At 50.3% G+C, this 24,253-nt stretch overlaps 2 protein-coding genes across 2 annotated transcripts; both read left to right on the top strand.

Moving 5' to 3' along the window:
• The first annotated feature begins 332 nt into the window (after window positions 1-332).
• Window positions 333-10,591, top strand: LOC149325394 (uncharacterized). The gene is made up of 3 exons (XM_089564262.1): window positions 333-1,081; window positions 6,444-6,583; window positions 10,578-10,591. Exons 1-3 carry the CDS (start codon window positions 333-335, stop codon window positions 10,589-10,591), a joined length of 903 nt encoding a protein of 300 aa, XP_089420388.1.
• A 111-nt stretch (window positions 10,592-10,702) lies between these two features.
• LOC149325393 (uncharacterized) lies at window positions 10,703-11,881 on the top strand. The gene has a single exon (XM_089564260.1). The coding sequence runs from the start codon at window positions 10,703-10,705 to the stop codon at window positions 11,879-11,881; it is 1,179 nt and encodes a 392-aa protein (XP_089420386.1).
• Window positions 11,882-24,253: the final 12,372 nt, after the last annotated feature.

Below are 24,253 nucleotides of genomic sequence, written 5' to 3'. Positions count from 1 at the left end.
CTCTGCTACTTCTTTTTTTTCTCTCTCTTCCATGGCAGGCTCTCTTGCATGACCACCATGCTGATTGAAATTGAAGTACCTGGAACATTTCTCTGCTCCCTCGTCCAGCAGAGTGGCGCAGTGGAAGCGTGCTGGGCCCATAACCCAGAGGTCCGTGGATCGAAACCACGCTCTGCTACTTCTTTTTTTTCTCTCTCTTCCATGGCAGGCTCTCTCGCATGACCACCATGCTGATTGAAATTGAAGTACCTGGAACATTTCTCTGCTCCCTCGTCCAGCAGAGTGGCGCAGTCATTCTACTTCCGGCCACCGAGCGTGACGGACGCAGGATCATGAGCTCCAGCGGAGCGGCGATAGCGGCCCTTTCCAGCCGCGGAAACAGGCTCGAGGACAACGAAGATAGCGAGTACCAGATTATTCTGCCAACGTTGCCCACCGGACGCGTTGTTTTTAACACGCTTTTTTTGCACGGCGATGTGCGGGTTAGGCCATACAGGGTCGAGGATTTCCGTGACGCCCTTGCCAACGTTGGTGCGCTCCCCGACGTTTTGGCGTTGGGGGCGTATCAGATCAACCATGTGTGGGCTGTCACGTTAACCAGCACAGAAGCAACAAAGAAGCTGGCGGCGTTCAAGGAACTGGAAGTGAAAGGTCGCCGCTGCCTCATCATCGATCCCGAAGACCAACAAGTGAAGCTGCGTCTCCACTGGATGTTGCACGGCGTGGCAGATGAGGACATCCGGACGGCGTTTGCTGCTTTTGGAAACGTGACCGAAGTGACCCGGGAGAGGTGGCGAGTTCAAGGCGTCAAGGAGAAGGGGTCCACCACGAGGACGGTGCTCCTGAAATTGAAGCCTGGCATTAAGGTTGATGATTTACCGCACCAGCTGCGAGTCGCCGGGGAATTAGCCCTTGTCGTGGTGCCTGGGCGGGCGATGCAGTGCTTACGCTGTCGAGGCACGGGACACGTCCGCCGCGAATGTAAGGTGCCCCGATGTTCAAAATGTAGGCGCTACGGACATCAGGAGGCTCACTGTGTGCTCACGTACGCTTCGGCCGCGGGACCTGGAACGAGGGAGCGGTCGGCGGAGCTCACTATGGACGTAGTCGAGGCAGAGGAGGCGGCAAAGGGGACCGGAGAAGTGCGTACGCAGGCACGGGAGACAGACTCGTCGGGGGACTCGGCACGAGATATCAGTGGTGCCAGCGATGCAGGGAGGAGTGACGCTACACCTGACCTCCCGAGGTCAGAGGACGAGACGTCACCTCACCCGGCAGACGACATGGAGCAAGATAACGGTGAGGAGCACCCGGACACCAGCGGTACCCGTTCGCCAAGCGTCACAGCCCCAGCCAAGCGACCCCACACACAGACCGATCTCGAAGGTGACAAGGCAGCAGCCCCCGGTGTCGACGAGCCGCCAGCAAAAACAGTCCAATCCCGGAGGTCCGCACTACGTCCGCGGCCAAACCTTTCTTCGGAGAGGCGTGCAGCGGACAAAGCGCCCCCGCTGCCAGTTCAGCCGCTCGCACCAGACGGAGGCGGTTCCAACGACGGCGTCTAGCCGCGCGCTAGACGAGGAAGGTAAGCACCATGCTCTCGGTCTTTTCACCCTTTATGGAAATGGCGCCTGAAACCCCTTTGAGAGTAGCCACGTTAAATGTCAGGGGATTGGCAGCAAAAAAGAAGCAGAGCCAAGTACACCGCCTGCTAAGTGACCATGATATCGACGTGCTTGCCGTACAAGAAACAAAGGTTGATGGGGAGGAAGAGACCGGGAGCATGGTGCAACGTTTCACGGCTAGATTTTACGCCATTGTGAGCCACGCGGTAGGGACATCGGCTGGGTGTGTATTGCTTGTCAAAAAGCTGCCTGGACTGATTGTACAGGCTCACTACTCATGTCTGTCAGGACGGTGTGTTGTAGCTGATTTTGCATATTCCAATGCTGAGTGGCGCATTATTTGTGTGTATGCCCCGAACATTGTTGAGGAAAGAGCAGTGTTTTTCGAGAATGTTATGCAGCAGTTAAGTACGGAGAGGCAGGTAGTAATGCTGGGCGATTACAACTGTGTACTGAATGCTCGGGACAAAACCAGCACACGCGGCTTCAGAGACAAGAGCACTGATGTGTTGTGCCAGTTAACAAGCGAGTGGAATATGGAAGATGTGGCCGAGTACCTGGGGGGAGCGCGTGCCGTACAGTACACGCATTTCCAAGGTGCGAGCCACGCACGCCTTGACAGAATTTACGTGTCGCTGGATTTGATTCCCGTATGCAATGAATACCAAGTTGTGCCCATGACATTCACGGATCACTGTTTAGTGAAATGCGTATTCGGCACCAAAAAACGAAGGAATGCATTTAGCTGGGAGTTATGGAAATTTAACAACAAATTGCTCATTGATGAGACCCTTAGACGGGTTGTACTAAATGAACTCATTAAAGTAAAGCCGGGCACATTGTACGAAATCTGGAAGCAATGGGAGATGTGCAAAGAACAGATTAAAATAAAAGCCATTGATAGGTCCAGTTGCCTGCGGTACCAGGAGAAAATTAAAGAAACCCAGCTAAAGGCTTTGCTGGAAAAACTACATGAGCAAGAATGTAACGCACCCGGCACATGGATAGAAGATATTAGGAAAATAAAAGAACAGCTTGCGTTGATGGAAGAAGACAGATACCAAGGAGCGTTAGTGCGGGCAAGGGCGGAAAGTTGGGACATGGGCGAGACGCCCTCGAAAAGAGCACTGGCTTTGGAAAAGGCGCATGCGGAAAAAAATCATATTGATAAGATTGAATGGGGCGGCATGCTATCGTCAGATGACGAACATATCAGACAAGGCTTCTTCCAGTATTATCAGCAGCTTTTTAACAAACAGAAGGTCGACATAAACGCGTTCAAAGAAAAGTTTCTTATCGCTATGCCACGACTTGACGAGGACACGAAGGAAAGATTAGAGATGCCAATCACAGAACTCGAGGTCGAAAAAGCAATCGATAGTTTAAATATGGGAAAGTCGCCTGGGCCAGACGGCCTAAGTGCAGCCTGCTATAAGGGGTTTAAGAACGAAATAGCGCCAATATTGACTGCGTTGTTCAAAGAAGCCTACGAAATAAACAGATTGCCGCTGTCATACGGGTTATCTCACACTATTCTAATTCCAAAGACAAATAACGAGGAAAAGCTCCAGCAGGTCACAGCTTACAGGCCAATTTCCTTGACTAATGTCGATTATAAAATATTAATGAAAGTGCTAGCAAGGAGACTGCAGTCAGTAATTCAGGATATTGTTGGCCCTCACCAAACGTGCGGGATAAAGGGGAGATCAATTATGACTAACATTCACACGGCAAGATCGGTTCTGGAGTGTTGTGATCTGACCAATGACTGTGTGGCCATCCTCCAACTAGACCTCGAAAAGGCATTTGACTGTGTAGCCCACGAAATTTTGCTCTGTATTCTGGACCACGCGAATGTAGGTTCAGTAATTCGAGAGGGCGTGGCCATGGCGTACCGCGGCTGCACTACGAGATTAATTATAAACAAGAGTCTGGGGGCCCCCATTCGGGTGCAACGTTCGGTACGCCAGGGCTGCCCCCTCAGTCCACTTTTGTTTGCCATTTATATAGAGACACTATGTTTGAACATTATTAAGAACGAGGCTGTTCAAGGTTTTAGGTTGCAGGCAGCTGAAGTCAAGTTGCTTGCGTACGCGGATGACCTAGCGGTGTTTGCTGTGAATCAGCAGAGCATACGGAGGGCTGTTGTGTCTGTTGACAGTTTCAGGAAGGCAACCGGAAGTAAAGTGAACTGGGCAAAGTGCCAGGGACTTTGGCATGGGGGTTGGCCATCAACCCCAGATCGTTTTGCGAATGTGACTTGGGTAACTATCCCCCCAAAATACCTAGGAGTGCCACTAAATTGCTACCGGGACAGTGATGCATATTGGAAAGAACAAGCGCACGAACTACGGGAAAAATCAGATAGATGGAAGGGGGCACATTTATCAATCTTTGCGAGAGCGACGGTGTGTAACTTGTTCTTTTTAAGCAAACTGTGGTACGTCATGCAAGTGTTGCACTGTTCCCGGGCAAATGTACAGAAGATACATCGCATTTTAGCTGTTTTTGTTTGGTCCTCGACCTGGGAACGGTGTCGACGGACGAATTTGTTTAGACGTGTGAAAGATGGTGGCCTTGGGCTAGGACATCTGTTTCTGCGCCAGCTTGTAAACAGGTTTTTCTTTTTCCGAGATGTGCGTGACCCTTTTTTGAGAACTATGTGTCAACTAAGGTTGACCCGTGTTTTGCCTGATTTTGTTGTGGGAACAAATTATTTTTCCGGAAGAACTTTAGGTTACTTCAGAGAAGTTGCTGATAGCGTTAAATTTCTGGTTGTGCGTTTTTCGAGAGAATATTTAAGTGACGTGAAGCGGAGAAAGCTATACGCAGATCTGTGTGATGTTGTTTTTCCAGTGCCAATGTACAGAGCTTTGTACGATGGAGGCCACGGAGGGGATGTTCTGAAAAGAGTAAAAAGAATGCAAGTACAGCCAGGAACCAAAACTTTCTTCTTCAAGTTACATACGGAAACACTCTCAGTTAAAAGGTTTTTAGAGGGAAGGGGTTTATTCCTACCGTGGGGTTCGCACTGCCTAATCTGCAAGTGTCCCGAAACAATAGACCATGTGTTTCTTCACTGTTGGGAGGGGGTGTTTTTTTGGGATGTTTTGCAACGAACAATTAAAAAAGAGCTGCCGCTTCATCCCTACGGTATCAGATATTTGGCAATTGAAAACCAGGACGGGTTTCCGTTTGATCAGGTAATGCTCTGGGGCCTCCATAGTATATGGCGCTCCAGAATGGCGGGGTATTACTGCGATTCTGACGCGAGACCAGCCCGCATGTATTTTCGGGAAAATGTACGTAGATTTGTGGAAGTAATGAAACTACAAGCATGTGTACCCGATTGGCTACCCAGGATGGAAAATTTGGCTCTGTTGAGAGAATTTTAAACTTGACAAGGCCTGCCAGGAAGATCTGGCAGGTTGCTAGTTTTCAGTTTGGTGTATGTAGATGTTGTGTTGTTTTCTTGAAGGCAATAAAGAAAAAAAAGCAGAGTGGCGCAGTGGAAGCGTGCTGGGCCCATAACCCAGAGGTCCGTGGATCGAAACCACGCTCTGCTACTTCTTTTTTTTCTCTCTCTTCCATGGCAGGCTCTCTCGCATGACCACCATGCTGATTGCAATTGAAATGCCTGGAACATTTCTCTGCTCCCTCGTCCAGCAGAGTGGCGCAGTGGAAGCGTGCTGGGCCCATAACCCAGAGGTCCGTGGATCGAAACCACGCTCTGCTACTTCTTTTTTTTCTCTCTCTTCCATGGCAGGCTCTCTCGCATGACCACCATGCTGATTGAAATTGAAGTACCTGGAACATTTCTCTGCTCCCTCGTCCAGCAGAGTGGCGCAGTGGAAGCGTGCTGGGCATTCTACTTCCGGCCACCGAGCGTGACGGACGCGGGATCATGAGCTCCAGCGGAGCGGCGATAGCGGCCCTTTCCAGCCGCGGAAACAGGCTCGAGGACAACGAAGATAGCGACTATCAGATTATTCTGCCAACTTTGCCCACCGGACGCGTTGTTTTTAACACGCTTTTTTTGCACGGAGATGTGCGGGTTAGGCCATACAGGGTCGAGGATTTCCGTGACGCCCTTGCCAACGTTGGTGCGCTCCCCGACGTTTTGGCGTTGGGGGCGTATCAGATCAACCATGTGTGGGCTGTCACCTTAACCAGCACAGAAGCAACAAAGAAGCTGGCGGCGTTCAAGGAACTGGAAGTTAAAGGCCGCCGCTGCCTCATCATCGATCCCGAAGACCAACAAGTGAAGCTGCGACTCCACTGGATGTTGCACGGCGTTGCAGATGATGACATCCGGGCGGCCTTTGCAGCTTTTGGGAACGTGACCGAAGTGACCCGGGAGAGGTGGCGAGTTCAAGGCGTCAAGGAGAAGGGGTCCACCACGAGGACGGTGCTCCTGAAATTGAAGCCGGGCATCAAGGTAGATGACTTACCGCACCAGCTGCGAGTCGCCGGGGAATTAGCCCTTGTCGTTGTGCCTGGGCGGGCGATGCAGTGCTTACGCTGTCGAGGCACGGGACACGTCCGCCGCGAATGTAAGGTGCCCCGGTGTTCAAAATGTAGGCGCTACGGACATGAGGAGGCTGACTGCGTGCTCACGTACGCTTCGGCCGCGGGACCTGGAACGAGGGAGCGGTCGGCGGAGCTCACTATGGACGTAGTCGAGGCAGAGGAGGCGGCAAAGGGAACCGGAGAAGAGCGTACGCAGGTACGGGAGACAGACTCGTCGGGAGACTCCGCTCGAGACATCAAAGCTGCCAGCGATGCGGGGAGGAGTGACGCTGCACCTGACCTCCCTAGGTCAGACGAAGAGACGTCACCTCAGCCGGTAGACGACATGGAGCAGGATAACGGTGAGGAGCACCCGGACACCAGCGGTACTCGTTCGCCAAGCGTCACAGCCCCAGCCAAGCGACCCCACACACAGACCGATCTCGAAGGTGACAAGGCAACAGACCCCGGTGTCGACGAGCCGCCAGCAAAAACAGTCCAACCCCGGCGGTCCACACTACGTCCGCGGCCAAACCTTTCGTCGGAGAGGCGTGCAGCGGACAAAGCGCCCCCGCTGCCGGTTCAGCCGCTCGCACCAGACGGAGGCGGTTCCAACGACGGCGTCTAGCCGCGCGCTAGACGAGGAAGGTAAGCACCACGCTTTCGGTCTATTCACCCTTTATGGAAACGGCGCCTGAAACCCCTTTGAGTGTAGCCACGTTAAATGTCAGGGGACTGGCAGCCAAAAAGAAGCAGAGCCAAGTACACCGCCTGCTAAGTGACCATGATATCGACGTGCTTGCCGTACAAGAAACAAAGGTTGATGGGGAGGAAGAGACCGGAAGCATGGTGCAACGTTTCACGGCTAGATTTTACGCCATTGTGAGCCACGCGGTAGGGACATCGGCTGGGTGTGTATTGTTTGTCAAAAAGCTGCCCGGACTGATTGTACAGGCTCACTACTCATGTCTGTCAGGACGGTGTGTTGTAGCCGATTTTGCATATTCCAATGCTGAGTGGCGCATTATTTGTGTGTATGCACCTAACATTGTTGAGGAAAGAGCACTGTTTTTTGAGAATGTTATGCAGCAGTTAAGTACGGAGAGGCAGGTTGTAATGCTGGGCGATTTCAACTGTGTACTGAATGCTCGGGACAAAACCAGCACACGCGGCTTCAGAGACAAGAGCACTGATGTGTTGTGCCAGTTAACAAGCGAGTGGAATATGGAAGATGTGGCCGAGTACCTGGGGGGAGCGCGTGCCGTACAGTACACGCATTTCCAAGGTGCGAGCCACGCACGCCTTGACAGAATTTACGTGTCGCTGGATTTGATTCCCGTATGCAATGAATACCAAGTTGTGCCCATGACATTCACGGATCACTGTTTAGTGAAATGCGTATTCGGCACCAGAAAACGAAGGAATGCATTTAGCTGGGAGTTATGGAAATTTAACAACAAATTGCTCAGCGATGAAGCCTTTAGACGGGTTGTACTGAATGAACTCATTAAAGTAAGGCCGGGCACATTGTACGAAATCTGGAAGCAATGGGAGATGTGCAAAGAACAGATTAAAATAAAGGCCATTGATAGGTCCAGTTGCCTGCGATATCAGGAGAAAATTAAAGAAACCCAGCTAAAGGCTTTGCTGGAAAAACTACATGAGCAAGAATGTAAGGCACCCGGCAAATGGATAGAAGATATTAGGAAAATAAAAGAACAGCTTGCGTTGATGGAAGAAGACAGATACCAAGGAGCGTTAGTAAGGGCAAGGGCGGAAAGCTGGAACATGGGCGAGACGCCCTCGAAAAGAGCACTGGCATTGGAAAAGGCTCATGCAGAGAAAAATCATATTGATAAGATTGCATGGGGCGGCATGCTATCGTCAGATGACGATCATATCAGACAAGGCTTCTTCCAATATTATCAGCAGCTTTTTAACAAACAGGAGGTCGACATAAACTTGTTCAAAGAAAAGTTTCTTATGGCTATGCCACGACTAGACGAGGACACGAAGAAAAGATTAGAGATGCCAATCACAGAACTCGAGGTCGAAAAAGCAATCGATAGTTTACATATGGGAAAGTCGCCTGGGCCAGACGGCTTAAGTGCAGCTTTCTATAAGGGGTTCAAGAACGAAACAGCGCCAATATTGACTGCGTTGTTCCAAGAAGCCTACGAAATAAACAGATTGCCGCTGTCATACGGGTTATCTCACACTATTCTAATTCCCAAGACAAATAACGAGGAAAAGCTCCAGCAGGTCACAGCTTACAGGCCAATTTCCTTGACTAATGTCGATTATAAAATATTAATGAAAGTGCTAGCAAGGAGGCTGCAGTCAGTAATCCAGGATATTGTCGGCCCTCATCAAACGTGCGGGATAAAGGGGAGATCAATTATGACTAACATACACACGGCAAGATCGGTTCTGGAGTGTTGTGATCTGACTAATGAATGTGTGGCCATCCTCCAACTAGACCTCGAAAAAGCATTTGACTGTGTCGCCCACGAAATTTTGCTCAGTATTCTGGACCACGCGAATGTAGGTTCCGTAATTCCAGAGGGTGTGGCCATGGCGTACCGCGGCTGCACTACGAGATTAATTATAAACAAGAGTCTGGGGGCCCCCATTCGGGTGCAACGTTCGGTACGCCAGGGCTGCCCCCTCAGTCCCCTTTTGTTTGCCATTTACATAGAGACACTATGTTTGAGCATTATTAAGAACGAGGCTGTTCAAGGTTTTAGGTTGCAGGCAGCTGAAGTCAAGTTGCTTGCGTACGCGGATGACCTAGCGGTGTTTGCTGTGAATCAGCAGAGCATACGGGAGGCTGTTGTGTCAGTTGACAGTTTCCGGAAGGCAACCGGAAGTAAAGTGAACTGGGCAAAGTGCCAGGGACTTTGGCATGGGGGTTGGCCATCAACCCCAGATCTTTTTGCAAATGTGACTTGGGTAACTATCCCCCCAAAATACCTAGGAGTGCCACTAAACTGCTACCGGGACAGTGATGCATATTGGAAAGAACAAGTGAACGAACTACGGGAAAAATCAGATAGATGGAAGGGGGCACATTTGTCAATCTTTGCGAGAGCGACGGTGTGTAATTTGTTCTTTTTAAGCAAACTGTGGTACGTCATGCAAGTGTTGCACTGTTCCCGGGCAAATGTACAGAAGATACATCGCATTTTAGCTGTTTTTGTTTGGTCATCGACCTGGGAACGGTGCCGACGGACGAATTTGTTTAGACGTGTGAAAGATGGTGGCCTTGGGCTAGGACATCTGTTCCTGCGCCAGCTTGTAAACAGGTTTTTCTTTTTTCGAGATGTGCGTGACCCTTTTTTGAGAACTATGTGTCAACTAAGGTTGACCGGTGTTTTGCCTGATTTTGTTGTGGGAACAAATTATTTTTCCGCAAGAACTTTCGGTTACTTCAGAGAAGTTGCTGATAGCGTTAAATTTCTTGTTGTGCGTTTTTCGAGAGAATATTTAAGTGACGTGAAGCGGAAAAAGCTATACGCAGATCTGTGTGATGTTGTTTTTCCAGTGCCAATGTACAGAGCTTTGTACGATGGAGGCCACGGAAGGGATGTTCTGAAAAGAGTAAAAAGAATGCAAGTACAGCCAGGAACCAAAACTTTCTTCTTCAAGTTACATACAGAAACACTATCAGTTAAAAGGTTTTTAGAGGGAAGGGGTTTATTCCTACCGTGGGGTTCGCATTGCCTAATCTGCAAGTGTCCCGAAACAATAGACCATGTGTTTCTTCACTGTTGGGAGGGGGTGTTTTTTTGGGACGTTTTGCAACGAACAATTAAAAAAGAGCTCCCGCTTCATCCCTACGGTATCAGATATTTGGCAATTGAAAACCAGGACGGGTTCCCGTTTGATCAGGTAATGCTCTGGGGCCTCCATAGTATATGGCGCTCCAGAATGGCGGGGTATTACTGCGATTCTGACGCGAGACCAGCCCGCATGTATTTTCGGGAAAATGTACGTAGATTTGTTGAAGTGATGAAACTGCAAGCTTGTGTACCCGATTGGCTACCCAGGTTGGAAAATTTGACTCTGTTGAGAGAATTTTAAACTTGACATGGCCTGCCAGGAAGATCTGGCAGGTTGCTGGTTTTCAAAGTTTGGTTTATGTAATTTTTGTGTTGTTTTCTCGAAGGCAATAAAGAAAAAAAAAAAAGGAAGCGTGCTGGGCCCATAACCCAGAGGTCCGTGGATCGAAACCACGCTCTGCTACTTCTTTTTTTTCTCTCTTCCATGGCAGGCTCTCTCGCATGACCACCATGCTGATTGAAATTGAAGTACCTGGAACATTTCTCTGCTCCCTCGTCCAGCAGAGTGGCGCAGTGGAAGCGTGCTGGGCCCATAACCCAGAGGTCCGTGGATCGAAACCACGCTCTGCTACTTCTTTTTTTTCTCTCTCTTCCATGGCAGGCTCTCTCGCATGACCACCATGCTGATTGAAATTGAAGTACCTGGAACATTTCTCTGCTCCCTCGTCCAGCAGAGTGGCGCAGTGGGCAGTACTTCCGGCCGCCGAGGCGAACGGACGTGCGATCATGTGCTCCGCCGGAGCGGTATCAGCGGCCCAGCTTGGCCGTGGAAACAGGTCTGATGTATCAAGTCAACAGGATTACGAAGTTATTTTGCCCCGCCTGCCAACAGGTCGTATCGTCATGAATACGCTTTTTATGCATGCCGACGTTAGAGCCAGGCCCTACAAGGTAGAGGATTTTCGCGACGCACTTGTTCGTTTGGCACTGCTTCCCGAGGTCGTTGCCTTGGGGGCGTATCAAATGAACCACGTGTGGGCGGTCACGTTCAAGAGTGCAGAAGGAATGAAAAGCCTGCTTGCCGCCCGTGATGTGACAGTGAAAGATCGGCAGTGCATAATTGTCGACCCCGGGAACCAGGCAGTGAGAATGAAAATTCACTGGTTGCTTTACAACGTTCAGGATGAAGATGTGCGGGAGGCCTTAGCGCCGTACGGCACAGTGACCGACGTCAGCCGGGAATTATGGCGTGTGCAAGGCGTCACGGACAAAGGTTCGTCAACGAGATCAGTGTCTTTGAAGTTGAAGCCTGGAATCACAATTGATGACCTACCACACCAACTGCGAATCGCCGGGGAGCAGGCACTGGTCGTGGTCTCTGGCAGAGCCCCGCTCTGTCTAAAGTGCCGTACTGTGGGTCATGTGCGACGTGACTGTCGAGTCCCGCGGTGCACGCACTGTCGTCGCTTTGGGCATGACGAGTCCCAATGTGTCAGGACTTACGCAAATGTCACAGGGCCCATGAGAAGAGAGGACGAGTCCGAACTACTCATGGACGAGGCTGAAGCTGAAGAAGCAGCTGGAGGAGCAAGTGCGAAAGCGGACCATCTAGCCACTGCAACTAACAGTGTAGAGGAGAAGCGCAGCGAGGATGCAACGAAGGAACTGGAAGCAGTGGTCGCCGCAGAAACTACCATTGATGACAGCGGCAAAGCAGACAAGGTCAATGCAGCGAAGGCGCCAACAGCCGGCGGAGACGTCGAAAAAATGGAGCTTACTCAGACAGACACAAGCAGCGCAGCGGGAAAGAGGACGCATGAAGAGAGCGTTAGCGATGGAACGCCAGCCCCTTCAAGTGCGGGAGAGCCGCCAGCTAAAACGACGGGACAACGTCGGGCGTCCTTTCGCCCGAAGCCCAACCTCCCGCCGGATAAAAGGCCGGCACCGGTTACACCAACGCAGTGACGATGGCTACAGCTCGGCTGTGGCAAGGGGGGAGAAAGACGACCGAGGAAGCCAGCGAGCATCGCGACAACGTGCAACGTCGTCGCCATGCCCATGGATTTTACGCAGTAAGACTGAAGGTCACTGGATTGGTCGTTATTCTGGCTGAGCATCAAGGTGAGCACCATGCGGTTTGTCTGGGTTTATCGCGTACATGATGGCCAGCTCAGCTACGGCACTTCGTTTTGCAACTATTAACGTAAGGGGTCTAGCTGCGAGGCGACGGCAGTACCAACTGTGTCGCCTCCTTCTGGAAAATGACCTTGATGTTGTGGCAATTCAAGAAACTAAGGTGGAAAGCGAAGAACAAACGAACCGCATGGTCGAACCCTTCAGGAGCCGATACAACGTGTGTGTTTGCCACTCTGTTGGCACTTCGGGTGGATGTGTGCTTTTAATTAGAAACTCGATAGGTGCTGCAGAAGAATCGGTAATTGTTTGTAATACCGGTCGTTTTGTTCTGTGCGACTTTTCTTTCTGTAATTTACAGTGGCGTGTAATCTGTGTGTACGCACCAAACAAGGACAATGAACGCAGTGCCTTTTTTAACATGGTGGAACCGTATCTCAGCACTCAGCGATACACAGTCCTGATGGGAGACTTTAACTGTGTGTGTTCCCCAGAAGATCGAGTATCTAATACGCCCATCCGTGATCAAAGCGCAGGGCGCCTGACGGCTATTGCCCAAGAAAACAATCTTGAGGATATAGGCAGCATTTTGTCCGATGGTAGGAGACCACAATATACGCATTTTCAAGGAGCAAGTCACGCTAGACTTGATAGAGCATACGTTTCCACAAGCCTTGTGTCATTGAGCAATAATTATCAAGTTAAGAGTGTCAGTTTCAGTGACCATAGGTTAGTGATGTTTACCGTTGGAACGAAACGAAAGCAATCTCGGTTTAATTGGGACCTGTGGAAATTCAACATAAAGCTTCTAGAGGATGAAACTTTTCAGAAGGTAATTACGAACAAAATGGATAGTTTACTTTCAGTGGCGAAAGGCAACGTCATAAGAGAATGGGAACTGTTTAAAGTAGAAATCAAAATGAGCGCCATAGGACGAGCTAGCGAGCTTCACCATGAACAAAATGAAGAGGAAAAAGTGTTGCAACATCGTCTTGATGTGGTCATGGCACTGGAAAGTGCAGAGCCAGGGAAGTTCACGAAAGATGCTCGGGAAATCAAAAGCAAGCTAGAGGTAATCGATAAAGAAAGATACAAGGGGGCGGCCATACGGGCACGCGCAGAAAGACTGTGGTTGGGGGAAGCGCCGACAAAGCGAGCAATCAGTGATGAAAAGAGGCACGCTACAAAAAACGAGATAAAAGAAATTGAGTACGGGAATGAAATCGTGCGCGATAGTAAGGCTATTCAACGCGCTTTCGAAGAATATTATCACGAATTACTGGGACACGAGACAAGCGTGGAAGACGGCTTTGCAAGCGAGTTCCTGCCACTGATGCCGGTATTAGACGATGATGAAAAACAGAGACTCGAGGCACCGATAAGCGTAGCTGAAGTAGAGCGAGCTATTGACGAGTTAAGCCCTGGAAAATCGCCTGGACCGGATGGTCTTGGTGCAGGGTTTTATAAAGCGTACAAGAACATCTTAGCTCATATTTTACGCCAGGTAATGGCTGAAGCTTACGAAAGCGGTATGCTGCCTCCATCTTTTCGTAAAACTCACATTGTTTTGATACCGAAAAGTGACGATCCAATGAAGCGTGTGTCAGTGAAAAGTTACCGTCCTATAAGTCTCACAAATGTGGACTATAAGATTTTTATGAAGGTCCTGGCGAGTAGGATGCAGAATGTGATAAAATTGATTGTAGGTCCGCATCAAACATGTGGAATTAAGGGCCGCACCATACAGACTAACATACACGTAGCAAGAAGCGTTCTAGAGTGTTGTGATGCATATGATGGGCGGGTGGCCATGCTACAACTTGACCTCGAAAAGGCATTTGACCGTGTGGCGCACACTGTTCTCTTTTCGATACTAAAGCATGTGAAAGTGGGCCGGGTGCTCCTTCGAGGTGTGGAAATGGCGTATGCGGGCTGCAACGCGGCCATCATTGTCAATAAGGAACTGACTGAGAGTTTCACTGTTCGATCGTCAGTAAGACAAGGTTGTCCTTTGTCCCCCTTATTATTTGCTCTGTACCTAGAACCCTTTTGTCTCAAGCTAATGTGCAATGAAAGGGTAAAGGGATTTCAGTTCTTATCAAATGAAGTCAAGGTGCTGGCTTACGCTGATGATATCGCTGTTTTTTGCAGCGATAAGGAAAGTGTGTCAGAGGCGGTGAAAGATGCGAAACGGTTTTGTAAGTTGTCAGGAAGCCTGATTAACTGGAACAAGTGTTTCGGTTACTGGCATGGTAACTGGGACAGAGCGCCTGCGAGCTTTGAAAATTTTGAGTGGACAACATCACCATCAAAGTATTTAGGGGTGCCGCTAGAGCACTATCGCAAACCTGAAGACTACTGGCGGGAAGAAACCCAGCGTTCTCGTACAAATACGGACAAGTGGGGCGGCCGAGACTTTTCTATTTTCGGCCGTGCCACTGTATGCAACCTGTTTGTTGTGGCGAAAGTATGGTACGTCCTTCAAGTACTATGCATGGCACGGACGAGCGTCCAGAGAATGCATAGAGTTTTTGCGGTGTTTATTTGGGGGTCGGGATGGGAGCGAACAAGTCGCACAAACCTGTTTCGTCCTGTGGGAAGTGGCGGGCTGGGACTGGCACATTTGTTCTTAAGGCAAGTAATTTCGAGGTTTGTCTTTCTTAGGGACCAAACGGATGGGTTTTTGCGATCTGTTATGCAAGTGAGGCTGAAGGATGCTTTGCCAGAATTTATTGTGTCTTCCAGCAATGTTAAAAGTGCTAGAGTGCGAGGTTTTCTCTGGGAAGTCGTCCGTGCTTTTCAAATGCTTAAAGTTCGGTTTTCAATGGAATATCTCGCCGCGGTTCCACGGAAAAAATTATATAAAGATCTTGTCGATGTTTGGTTACCTGTACCTATCTACCGCTCCATATACTGTGTAGGCTCAGAAGGAAATGTCCTTAAAAGGGTAAAGAAGATGCCGGTTAGGCCAGCACTGAAAACCTTTTTCTTCCAATTACACACAGGGACACTGCCAGTGAAGCCATTGATCCAGGAGAAAGGGATATTTGTCCCGTGGTCAGTAAATTGCATAATATGTAGGAAACCGGAGACAATCGAGCATATGTTTCTTGACTGTACTGATGCAGTTTTCCACTGGGACATTCTTCAGCGGACGCTCAGCAAGCGGCTACCTGTTACCCCCTATGGCATTCGTTTCCTTCCCGTAGAAAATGAGGTCCCATACGACATGTTCATGGCTCTGAGCCTGCACAGTATATGGAAAAACCGCATGGCTTTCAGACATGCTGATGAAATTGTGAAATCTGTCAGAGAGTACTTCATAGAGAGTATATTGCATTTAAGAGAAGTATTGAAGACCCAGAAGGAGCAGCCAGAGTGGATGCCAGTGCTGGATCATCTTGCAGCACTTAAGCGCTTTTAATTGAATACCGTCAGCTGAATAGAGCATCACTGGCGGATTTTATCTGTTTTGGAATGTGAATGTTGTGTTGAAATTTTGTTATGTGCTAAGCAGGCAATAAAGAAAAAAAAAAAAGAGTGGCGCAGTGGAAGCGTGCTGGGCCCATAACCCAGAGGTCCGTGGATCGAAACCACGCTCTGCTACTTCTTTTTTTTCTCTCTCTTCCATGGCAGGCTCTCCCGCATGGCCACCATGCTGATTGCAATTGAAATGCCTGGAACATTTCTCTGCTCCCTCGTCCAGCAGAGTGGCGCAGTGGAAGCGTGCTGGGCCCATAACCCAGAGGTCCGTGGATCGAAACCACGCTCTGCTACTTCTTTTTTTTCTCTCTCTTCCATGGCAGGCTCTCCCGCATGGCCACCATGCTGATTGCAATTGAAATGCCTGGAACATTTCTCTGCTCCCTCGTCCAGCAGAGTGGCGCAGTGGAAGCGTGCTGGGCCCATAACCCAGAGGTCCGTGGATCGAAACCACGCTCTGCTACTTCTTTTTTTTCTCTCTCTTCCATGGCAGGCTCTCTCGCATGACCACCATGCTGATTGAAATTGAAGTACCTGGAACATTTCTCTGCTCCCTCGTCCAGCAGAGTGGCGCAGTGGAAGCGTGCTGGGCCCATAACCCAGAGGTCCGTGGATCGAAACCACGCTCTGCTACTTCTTTTTTTTCTCTCTCTTCCATGGCAGGCTCTCTCGCATGACCACCATGCTGATTGAAATTGAAGTACCTGGAACATTTCTCTGCTCCCTCGTCCAGCAGAGTGGCGCAGTCATTCTACTTCCGGCCACGCCAGTGAACGGTCGCAGAATCATGAGCTCCGGTGGAGCGGCGATAGCGGCCCTTGCTGGCCGCGGAAACAGGTCCGACATGGAAGCCGATAAGGATTACGAGATTATTTTGCCGAACCTGCCAACAGGACGTGTTGTTCTCAACACCGTGTTTTTGCACGGCGACGTGCGAGCGCGGCCTTACAAGATCGAAGATTTTCGTGACGCCCTCGCCCAAGTGGGTGCGCTCCCCGACGTAGTGGCGTTGGGGGCGTACCAAATCAACCATGTTTGGGCGGTGACTCTCAACAGCGCTGAAGCAACAAAGCGATTGGAGGCTTTCAAGGAGCTTCCAGTTAAAACACGCCGGTGCCTTATATTCGACCCCGAGGACGAGGTGTTGAAACTGCGGCTACACTGGACGCTGCACGGCGTCGCCAACGAAGATATCCGGACTGCGTTTGCGGCCTTCGGGAACGTCACAGAGGTAACCCGTGAGCGTTGGCGTGTGCAAGGTGTGAAAGAAAAGGGCTCCACCACAAGGATAGTGTTGCTCAAGCTGAAGCCTGGAATGAAAGCGGACGACCTCCCCCACCAGATACGAGTCGCCGGTGAGTTGGCCCTTGTGGTCGTGCCTGGGCGGCCCATGCAGTGCTTGCGTTGTCAGGGCAGCGGACATGTCCTACATGAGTGCAAGGTACCTCGCTGCTCACGCTGCCGACGTTTTGGACATTCGGAAGATGGGTGTGTCCGCACATACGCTGCCGCAACTGTGCCAGCGCTCAGAGAGGAGACACCGGAAGACATTATGGACGTCGTCGAGGCTGAGGAGGCAGCAAAAGGGACCGATGGTGTGGAAAGCTCTGCGGTGGCCCCCACCGTGATAACTCCGACGACCACGGAAAAGGAGGCGGGCGAGGGCGTGGACAAGACACAGGCACTGCCATCCGTTGTTTCGGAGGCGCCTGTGAGCGAGGAAGCGCCCCTTCAAGGGATAAGTGGTCCGGAAACATCGGCGGCTGAGAACACGAAGCCGTGTGTTCTAAGCAAGGCTGGCTTCGCCTCCTCGTGACCTACATTTTGTCTCTTCGCGAACAGCTGTTAAGTTCGCTCGTAGATCGGGGAAAAATTGATATCCTCATTTGTGGCCTCAGCTGAGTGCTTTTCTGGCCGAGTGATCTCAAGAGAGCGAATTTATTTTGCATTCATTTCATTCCGAGCGCTCATGTGTTTGACACTTTGTCTGAGTTAATTACTTTGGAGTTCTTGTATCCCACATGTGTCTCTTGTAGAAGAGGGAACAAAAAGGGGACAGAAATATAACCAGCAGAGTTTTTTTTACTTTAAAGTCTGGTGTTTTGACGGGTGACGGAGGGCACTTGCTCGTGTTGGGTGTTGCCTGTTGTCGGTCGGTTCTTGGCAACATGCAGAACGATCAACGACCGATGCTGAGAAGCAAGCTCTTCCGAAGGACCGAGTGAAGCTGGTCCCGGCACCTGGACGACAAAGTTGCGGAGCAGTGATCCTGTCCTGACGAACGGGACCTGTTCATGGAAAGGAGCCTGGAGCTACCTGCGGCTGAACACCGGACGAGAACTTGGAGGAGCCTGGCGTACGAGCGCGCCCCGCATCCGAGCCACGCGGAAGTAGCTCGTCTTCGTGGCGCATTGTCTGGCGGCGGTGGTGCTGTAGTGCCGGAACTCCCATTTCGCTGGCTGGCCTCCCTGGAAACAAGCGCTGCGCGCTCGCCGACGCTCAAAAGCAGGCCCAGACTTTCTCGGACAAGTCGCGACATGCAGCGTGACTCATCCCGCCGCCGCGGCGCCGACACGGACCCTTCCTCCTCTCCTCCTCTCCGTCGGTGCGAACTCCTCCGACGCTCGCCGCCTCTCGACCATTGGTCTAATTTGAACGGTGGCCAGTGATTGGAGGATTTGAACGGCTGGCTGCCGTAACCGTTACCAGCGGCTATAAAAACGGAGCCGCGCTGAACCCGAGCAGCAGACGGGCAGCAGAAGAGCCATCACGCCGGAGCTACGCTCGCCGCCGGGGCCGCCCTTCTTCTGTGTGCCTGCCCGTGGTGCTCTTGACTCTTGTATCATGTAAAAGCCCTTGTACATACTGTACATAAACGTCCTTTTACTCACCGTCGCCTCGACCGTTTCCTGGCTCGGACACCCAGTCCCAACAGTGGTGGCAGCGGTGGGATGCCAAAGTCCCAACACTGTGCAGGCGCTACGGACACGTGGACGCGGACTGCGTCCGTACCTACGCGTCAGCTACCGGGGTCGGAAAGGCGAACGACACTGCGGAACTCATGGACATCGCCGAGGCGGAGGAAGCAGCCACTGGTACGGACGAGGCGGGCAAGTCGGCTTCCACACTTGCGACGTCAGGGACTCCCAGTGACGACACCAAAGCGGCCGACGAACCAGAGAGCCAACAGCCGACGGGAGGCTCCCTCGGCGTCTCTAACGAGACGCCAGAGAACGGAGCGTGCCCATCAGAGCCCGTAGTCGTCGAGGGAAAGGACCTGAACGAGGACCACCACGAGAATACCGGCGCCCGCACAACAAGCGTCTCGCCCCCCTTAACACCCCGGCGAAGCGTTCCCATGACCAGGCCAGCCCTGAAGGGGACAAAGTGGTAGCACCCGGCGTCGAGGAGCCCCCTGCAAAGACGACTCAAGCCCGGCGTTCGTCGTTACGGCCACGCCCAAACCATGCGGCTGACAAACGGTACTCCTCCGCAGGCAAGGTCCTACGCGAGCAGACTGATGTTCTTGAGCCGGATGATACCGGCGGCCACAGTGGCGTCTAGCGGCGCGCTAGACGTGGAAGGTAAGCACCATGCTGTTGGTTCCTTCCTCTTGCGTGAAAATGGCTCCCGCCTCCGCCTTTAGAGTCGCTACATTGAATGTGAGGGGCCTGGCGGCAAGGAAAAAACAAGGTCAGGTGTACCGACTTATTACGGAGCGCGAGATAGATGTATTGGCCGTGCAGGAGACGAAAATGGACGGCAACGAAAGAACCGACAGCATGGTGCGACGTTTCACGACTAGATTTTATGCTGTCGTCAGTCAAGCAGTGGGAACATCGGCTGGCTGCGTGCTTTTTGTAAAGAAGATGCCGGGGCTAGAGGTGCAGGCTTATTTTTCGTGTGTGTATGGCCGGTGTATTGTGCTTGATTTTTGTCTGAACGGCAATGAGTGGCGCATTGTTACTGTGTACGCGCCGAATGTGGTTGAGGAAAGGGTTGCCTTTTTCCAAAGCCTCCAAGAGCGCCTTTGTACGGAGAGGAGGCTCATTGTATCAGGCGACTTCAATTGTGTTCTTAACGCGCGCGATAGGTCAGGCATCCGGGGGTTTCGAGACAGGAGCACTGAAGTGTTGATGCGAATGATCGAGAACGGAAACATTGAGGATGTGGCTGAACTTATTGAGGGTGCGCGGACAGTGCAGTTCACTCATTTCCAGGGCTCAAGCCATGCACGGCTGGACCGCATTTACGCATCAGTCGACCTTGCCCCTGTTTGCAAGCATTATGAAGTTGTGGGAGTCTCCTTCTCAGACCACTGTTTAGTTGAGTGCTGCCTGGGAAGTGTGAACCGAAGCAAGGCATTTTCGTGGGAAATGTGGAAGCTAAACAACACGCTTCTTCAAGACGAAATCTACTGCAGAGCAGTAAAGGACGAAATAGGTAAAATAAACCCGCGCAAGAACCTGAGGATTTGGCAACAGTGGGAGCTAAGTAAAGAATCTTTAAAAATCAAAGCAATAGAAAGGGCGACATGTATTCGTTATAAGGAAAAACAAGACGAAGCCGAGCTAAGGTCACTGCTTCAAACGTTGATGAAGCAGGAATGCAAAGAGCCTGGGAAATGGATAGAAGATGTCAGGAAAACAAAACAAAAGATAGAGCTTATGGAAGAACGGCGTTATCGCGGAGCACTAGTGAGGGCAAGGGCGGAAGACACAGCTGCTGGCGAAGCGCCATCGAAACGTGCTCTTGGTCTAGAAAAAGCGCGCGCTGAAAGAAATCACATCGATAAAATAGAATGGGGGGGGGGGGGGGGTATCTTATCGGCAGACACTGACCACATCAAAGAAGCCTTTAATGAATACTACCAGAGGCTTTTTTCATCGACTCCTGTAGACGCAGTAGCCTTTACGCATCAGTTTCTTGGTGCAATGCCACGGCTTGACGAAGAAAGCAAAAAGAAAATGGAACTAACAATAACTCACAGCGAGGTAGAGCACGCGATAGATCAGTTAAACCTAGGAAAATCACCAGGACCAGATGGATTCAGTGCGGCATTTTATAAAGAATTTAAGCACGAAATTGCCCCAGTGTTGTGTACAATTTTCAATGAAGCCTATAAAATAAACGTATTGCCTCCGTCTTTTGGGACCTCCCATACAGTGCTCATACCTAAAACGGATGATATAGAGAAATTACAATTGGTTACAGCGTATCGACCCATAGCACTCACTAATGTGGACTACAAAATTTTTATGACGGTATTGGCGCGTAGACTGCAGACAGTGATATCGGATATTGTTGGACCCCACCAGACATGTGGAATCAAAGGGCGCTCAATTTTTTCCAACTTTCACAAAGCGCGCAGTGTGCTTGAAAGCTGTGATGACATCAATGGGCGAGTAGCGATGCTTCAGATTGATCTTGAAAAGGCATTTGATTGTGTCTCTCATGAAATTTTGTTTGCCGTTTTAGACCATGTGAACGTCGGTTCAGTTATCCGTAAGGGTGTAGCCCTGGCGTATCGAAACTGCACGACGAGGCTGATTGTTAACAAGAGTCTGGGGGCCCCCATTAGCGTGCAGCGTTCGGTGCGTCAGGGCTGCCCCCTCAGCCCTCTCTTGTTTTGTATTTTTGCATCGAAACGCTGTGCATGAAAATCATAGAAAACAATAGTATTAATGGCTTTAGGTTACAAGCAGCTGAAGTTAAGCTGCTGGCCTATGCAGATGACGTTGCAGTATTTACGGTTGATCAGGGGAGCATAAGTGAAGCTGTCGGGTGTGTACGCGCGTTCAGCGAAGTCACAGGTAGCGGGGTTAACTGGTCCAAGTGCCTTGGGCTCTGGCATGGATGGTGGCCATCCCACCCGGACCATCTCGCCAACGTACCGTGGGCGACGACCCCGGGCAAGTATTTGGGCGTTCCGCTCGATGCTTATCGCGATAGCGAGGACTATTGGAAAGAGCAAACTAAAGACGCACGTGACCGAGCTGGGAAATGGAAAGGCACCAACCTTTCAATTTTCGCCAGAGCTACAGTCTGCAATCTTTTTTTTATTAGCAAACTCTGGTATGTGATGCAGGTTTTGCATTGCTCGCGTGTGAACGTTCAGAAGCTACACAGGATTTTTGCAGTTTTCATATGGGCGTCCGAATGGGAACGTTGTAGCAGAACGAACCTGTTCCGGCGGGTAAAAGACGGGGGGCTAGGGCTAGGGCACCTCTTTTTAAGGCAGCTGGTGAACCGTTTTTTGTTTTTTCGCGACGTCACAGACCCGTTCTTGCGCACCGTGTGCCAAGTGAAGCTGCGGCGATTGCTGCCGGAGTTTGTGGTATCCACAGCAGAGCTCTCTGGTGGAACTTTTGGTTACTACAAAGAGATTGTAGCAAGTGTTCGGTTTCTTTCGGCACGTTTTTCCACCGATTATTTGTGGAAAAGCAAAAGGAAAAAGTTGTACAATGATCTTTGTGATATTGTTTTCCAATGCCCATGTACAGGGCCTTGTACAGTGGAGGCCCGGGAGGGGATGTTTTAAAAAGGGTGAAGAAAATGCAGGTGCCACCAGGAGTAAAGACTTTCTTTTTTAAGTTACACACCGGGACGTTACCAGTTAAAAAGTTTCTAGAGGGAAAAGATTTCTTTTTACCGTGGGGATCGAACTGCTTAATTTGTAAACAGCCTGAAACAATAGACCATGTTTTTTTGCACTGCTGGGAAGGGGGTTTATTTTTGGGACGTGTTACAAAGGACCATAAAGAAAGAGCTACCACTTGACGCGCACGGAATTCGCTATTTAAGCACTGATAATGAGGATGGGGCACCTTTTGATCTCATAATGCTCTTGGGCCTCCACTGTATATGGCGCTCCAGAATGGCAGGCTACCATTGTGACAAAGACGCACGACCGGCCCGAATTTATTTTCGGGAAAGCATGGACTGGTTTCTTGCAATCCAAAAAGCAGCTGCGGAGCCTCCCGGGTGGCTCTCAAGACTAGAGCCGTTGTGTATGTTGCGGGAATTTTAAGCTGACGAAGCCAGTCTCGTGCTGGCTGACCACGACAGTGTCGTATGTATATAGCGTTATGTGTATTTTTGTTGTGCAATGTCATGAGCCAAAGACAGGCAATAAAGAAAAAAAAAAGCAGAGTGGCGCAGTGGAAGCGTGCTGGGCCCATAACCCAGAGGTCCGTGGATCGAAACCAGGCTCTGCTACTTCTTTTTTTTTTCTCCCTTCCATGGCAGGCTCTGTCGCATGACCACCATGCTGATTGAGATTGAAATACCTGGAACATTTCTCTGCTCCCTCGTCCAGCAGAGTGGCGCAGTGGAAGCGTGCTGAGCCCATAACCCAGAGGTCCGTGGATCCAAACGACGCTCTGCTACTTGTTTTGTGTGAAACCTGCGGATAAAAATAGTGGCAGCAGCTTTCGTGTCTTCGGACGGCTCCAAGACGGCCAGATGGAAACGCCCTTCGAACTGGCATTAATTGCAACGTTCCCTCACTTCCCTTTCGGCGTTTGTTCCGAGTACGCGCCTTGTCCTGGCTGTCATCTTGGTGTTTGGCCGTAAACATATTTAGGCCAAGAACCTCACCTCATTTACCTGCTAATTCAGAAAATTCCCTGAAACTGCATGAAGACTGCCCTTACCTATTATGCTTCTCGAAAAAATTTTTAAACCAGCGCTTACACCGGCTCAGCGCATTAATGATCGAAAGCTGTAATAGCTTTGGTTTAGCCCTGGAACCCTGCATTAGGCTGTAAGAGAAAGTATAGCCGTGTTAATGCCAATCAACGGTGAAATCTGATCTTGCCACCCGTCGCCTTCACCTTCCTTCTCCCTCTCTCTCTCTCTTCGCTCTCACAGTTTCCTCTTCCTCCTCTTCCCTAAACGTGATGGAGGCCTATTTCGGTTTAGCCAGGAAGGTTACCTCTTGCAACGAAAAGTTTATTACGGTCACTGACCTAAGTCAAAGGAGTAGCAGTTGAGTGAGAGAGAGAGAGAAAAACCCTTTAATGAAAAACAAAGAATTCAGCCGGCGTTTAAAGATCACTGGCATGTTACTTTGCACAGTGAATGGAACTTGGGAGACACAGACGGAAGGAGAGTGGTGCAGAAAATGAAAAATAAAAGAAATAAAAAGAGGAAAACATGAAATGTGGCCATTAAATGCGTATTATGGTGCATCGACGAGTAATGATGTAACGTATGAAATGATGAAGTGCATAGTCCGAAAAATTGGCTAACAAAGTTCACTGCGTGAAAAACGAGTGAGGATAACATACAAGGTGAATTAGAGTTTTTCTAGACGTCCAATGTCATTTAGGTATGCAAACAAAAAGTCCATTGCATATCTTTGTTGCCTAAGGCAGGCTAAGGGACCTAAACAACTGTTCATTGTTAGAGGCACTGGAAAGAGCTTTTCCATGCAATGTTCGTAGTGCGCACGCTCGTCAGCATACGCAGAACACTCAAGTAGGACATGCTCCACAGTTTCGATCGAGCCGCAGTTGTCACGGGGAGGACTCTTCGTTTGTCCGAAACATTATCGCAAGCCGTTTGTAAATGCAGCGTTAAGGTGGAGTCGATAATAGTGTTTCCAGATGGCGAGGAATTTTAGTTGGGAGTGATGATACGAGATGCAGGTCGATGGAGTAAAGAAACTGGTAGTGATGTGTCGGCAAGTTCCTGAGCGGAGACTTTCTTCGGAAGCAA

This window comes from Amblyomma mixtum, chromosome 10 (genome assembly GCF_055824585.1).
Source record: "Amblyomma mixtum isolate Tamu chromosome 10, ASM5582458v1, whole genome shotgun sequence".
NCBI lineage: Eukaryota > Metazoa > Arthropoda > Arachnida > Ixodida > Ixodidae > Amblyomma > Amblyomma mixtum.
Note: the sequence above shows the minus strand (reverse complement) of the source record. Positions and strands in the feature narration are given on the sequence as shown.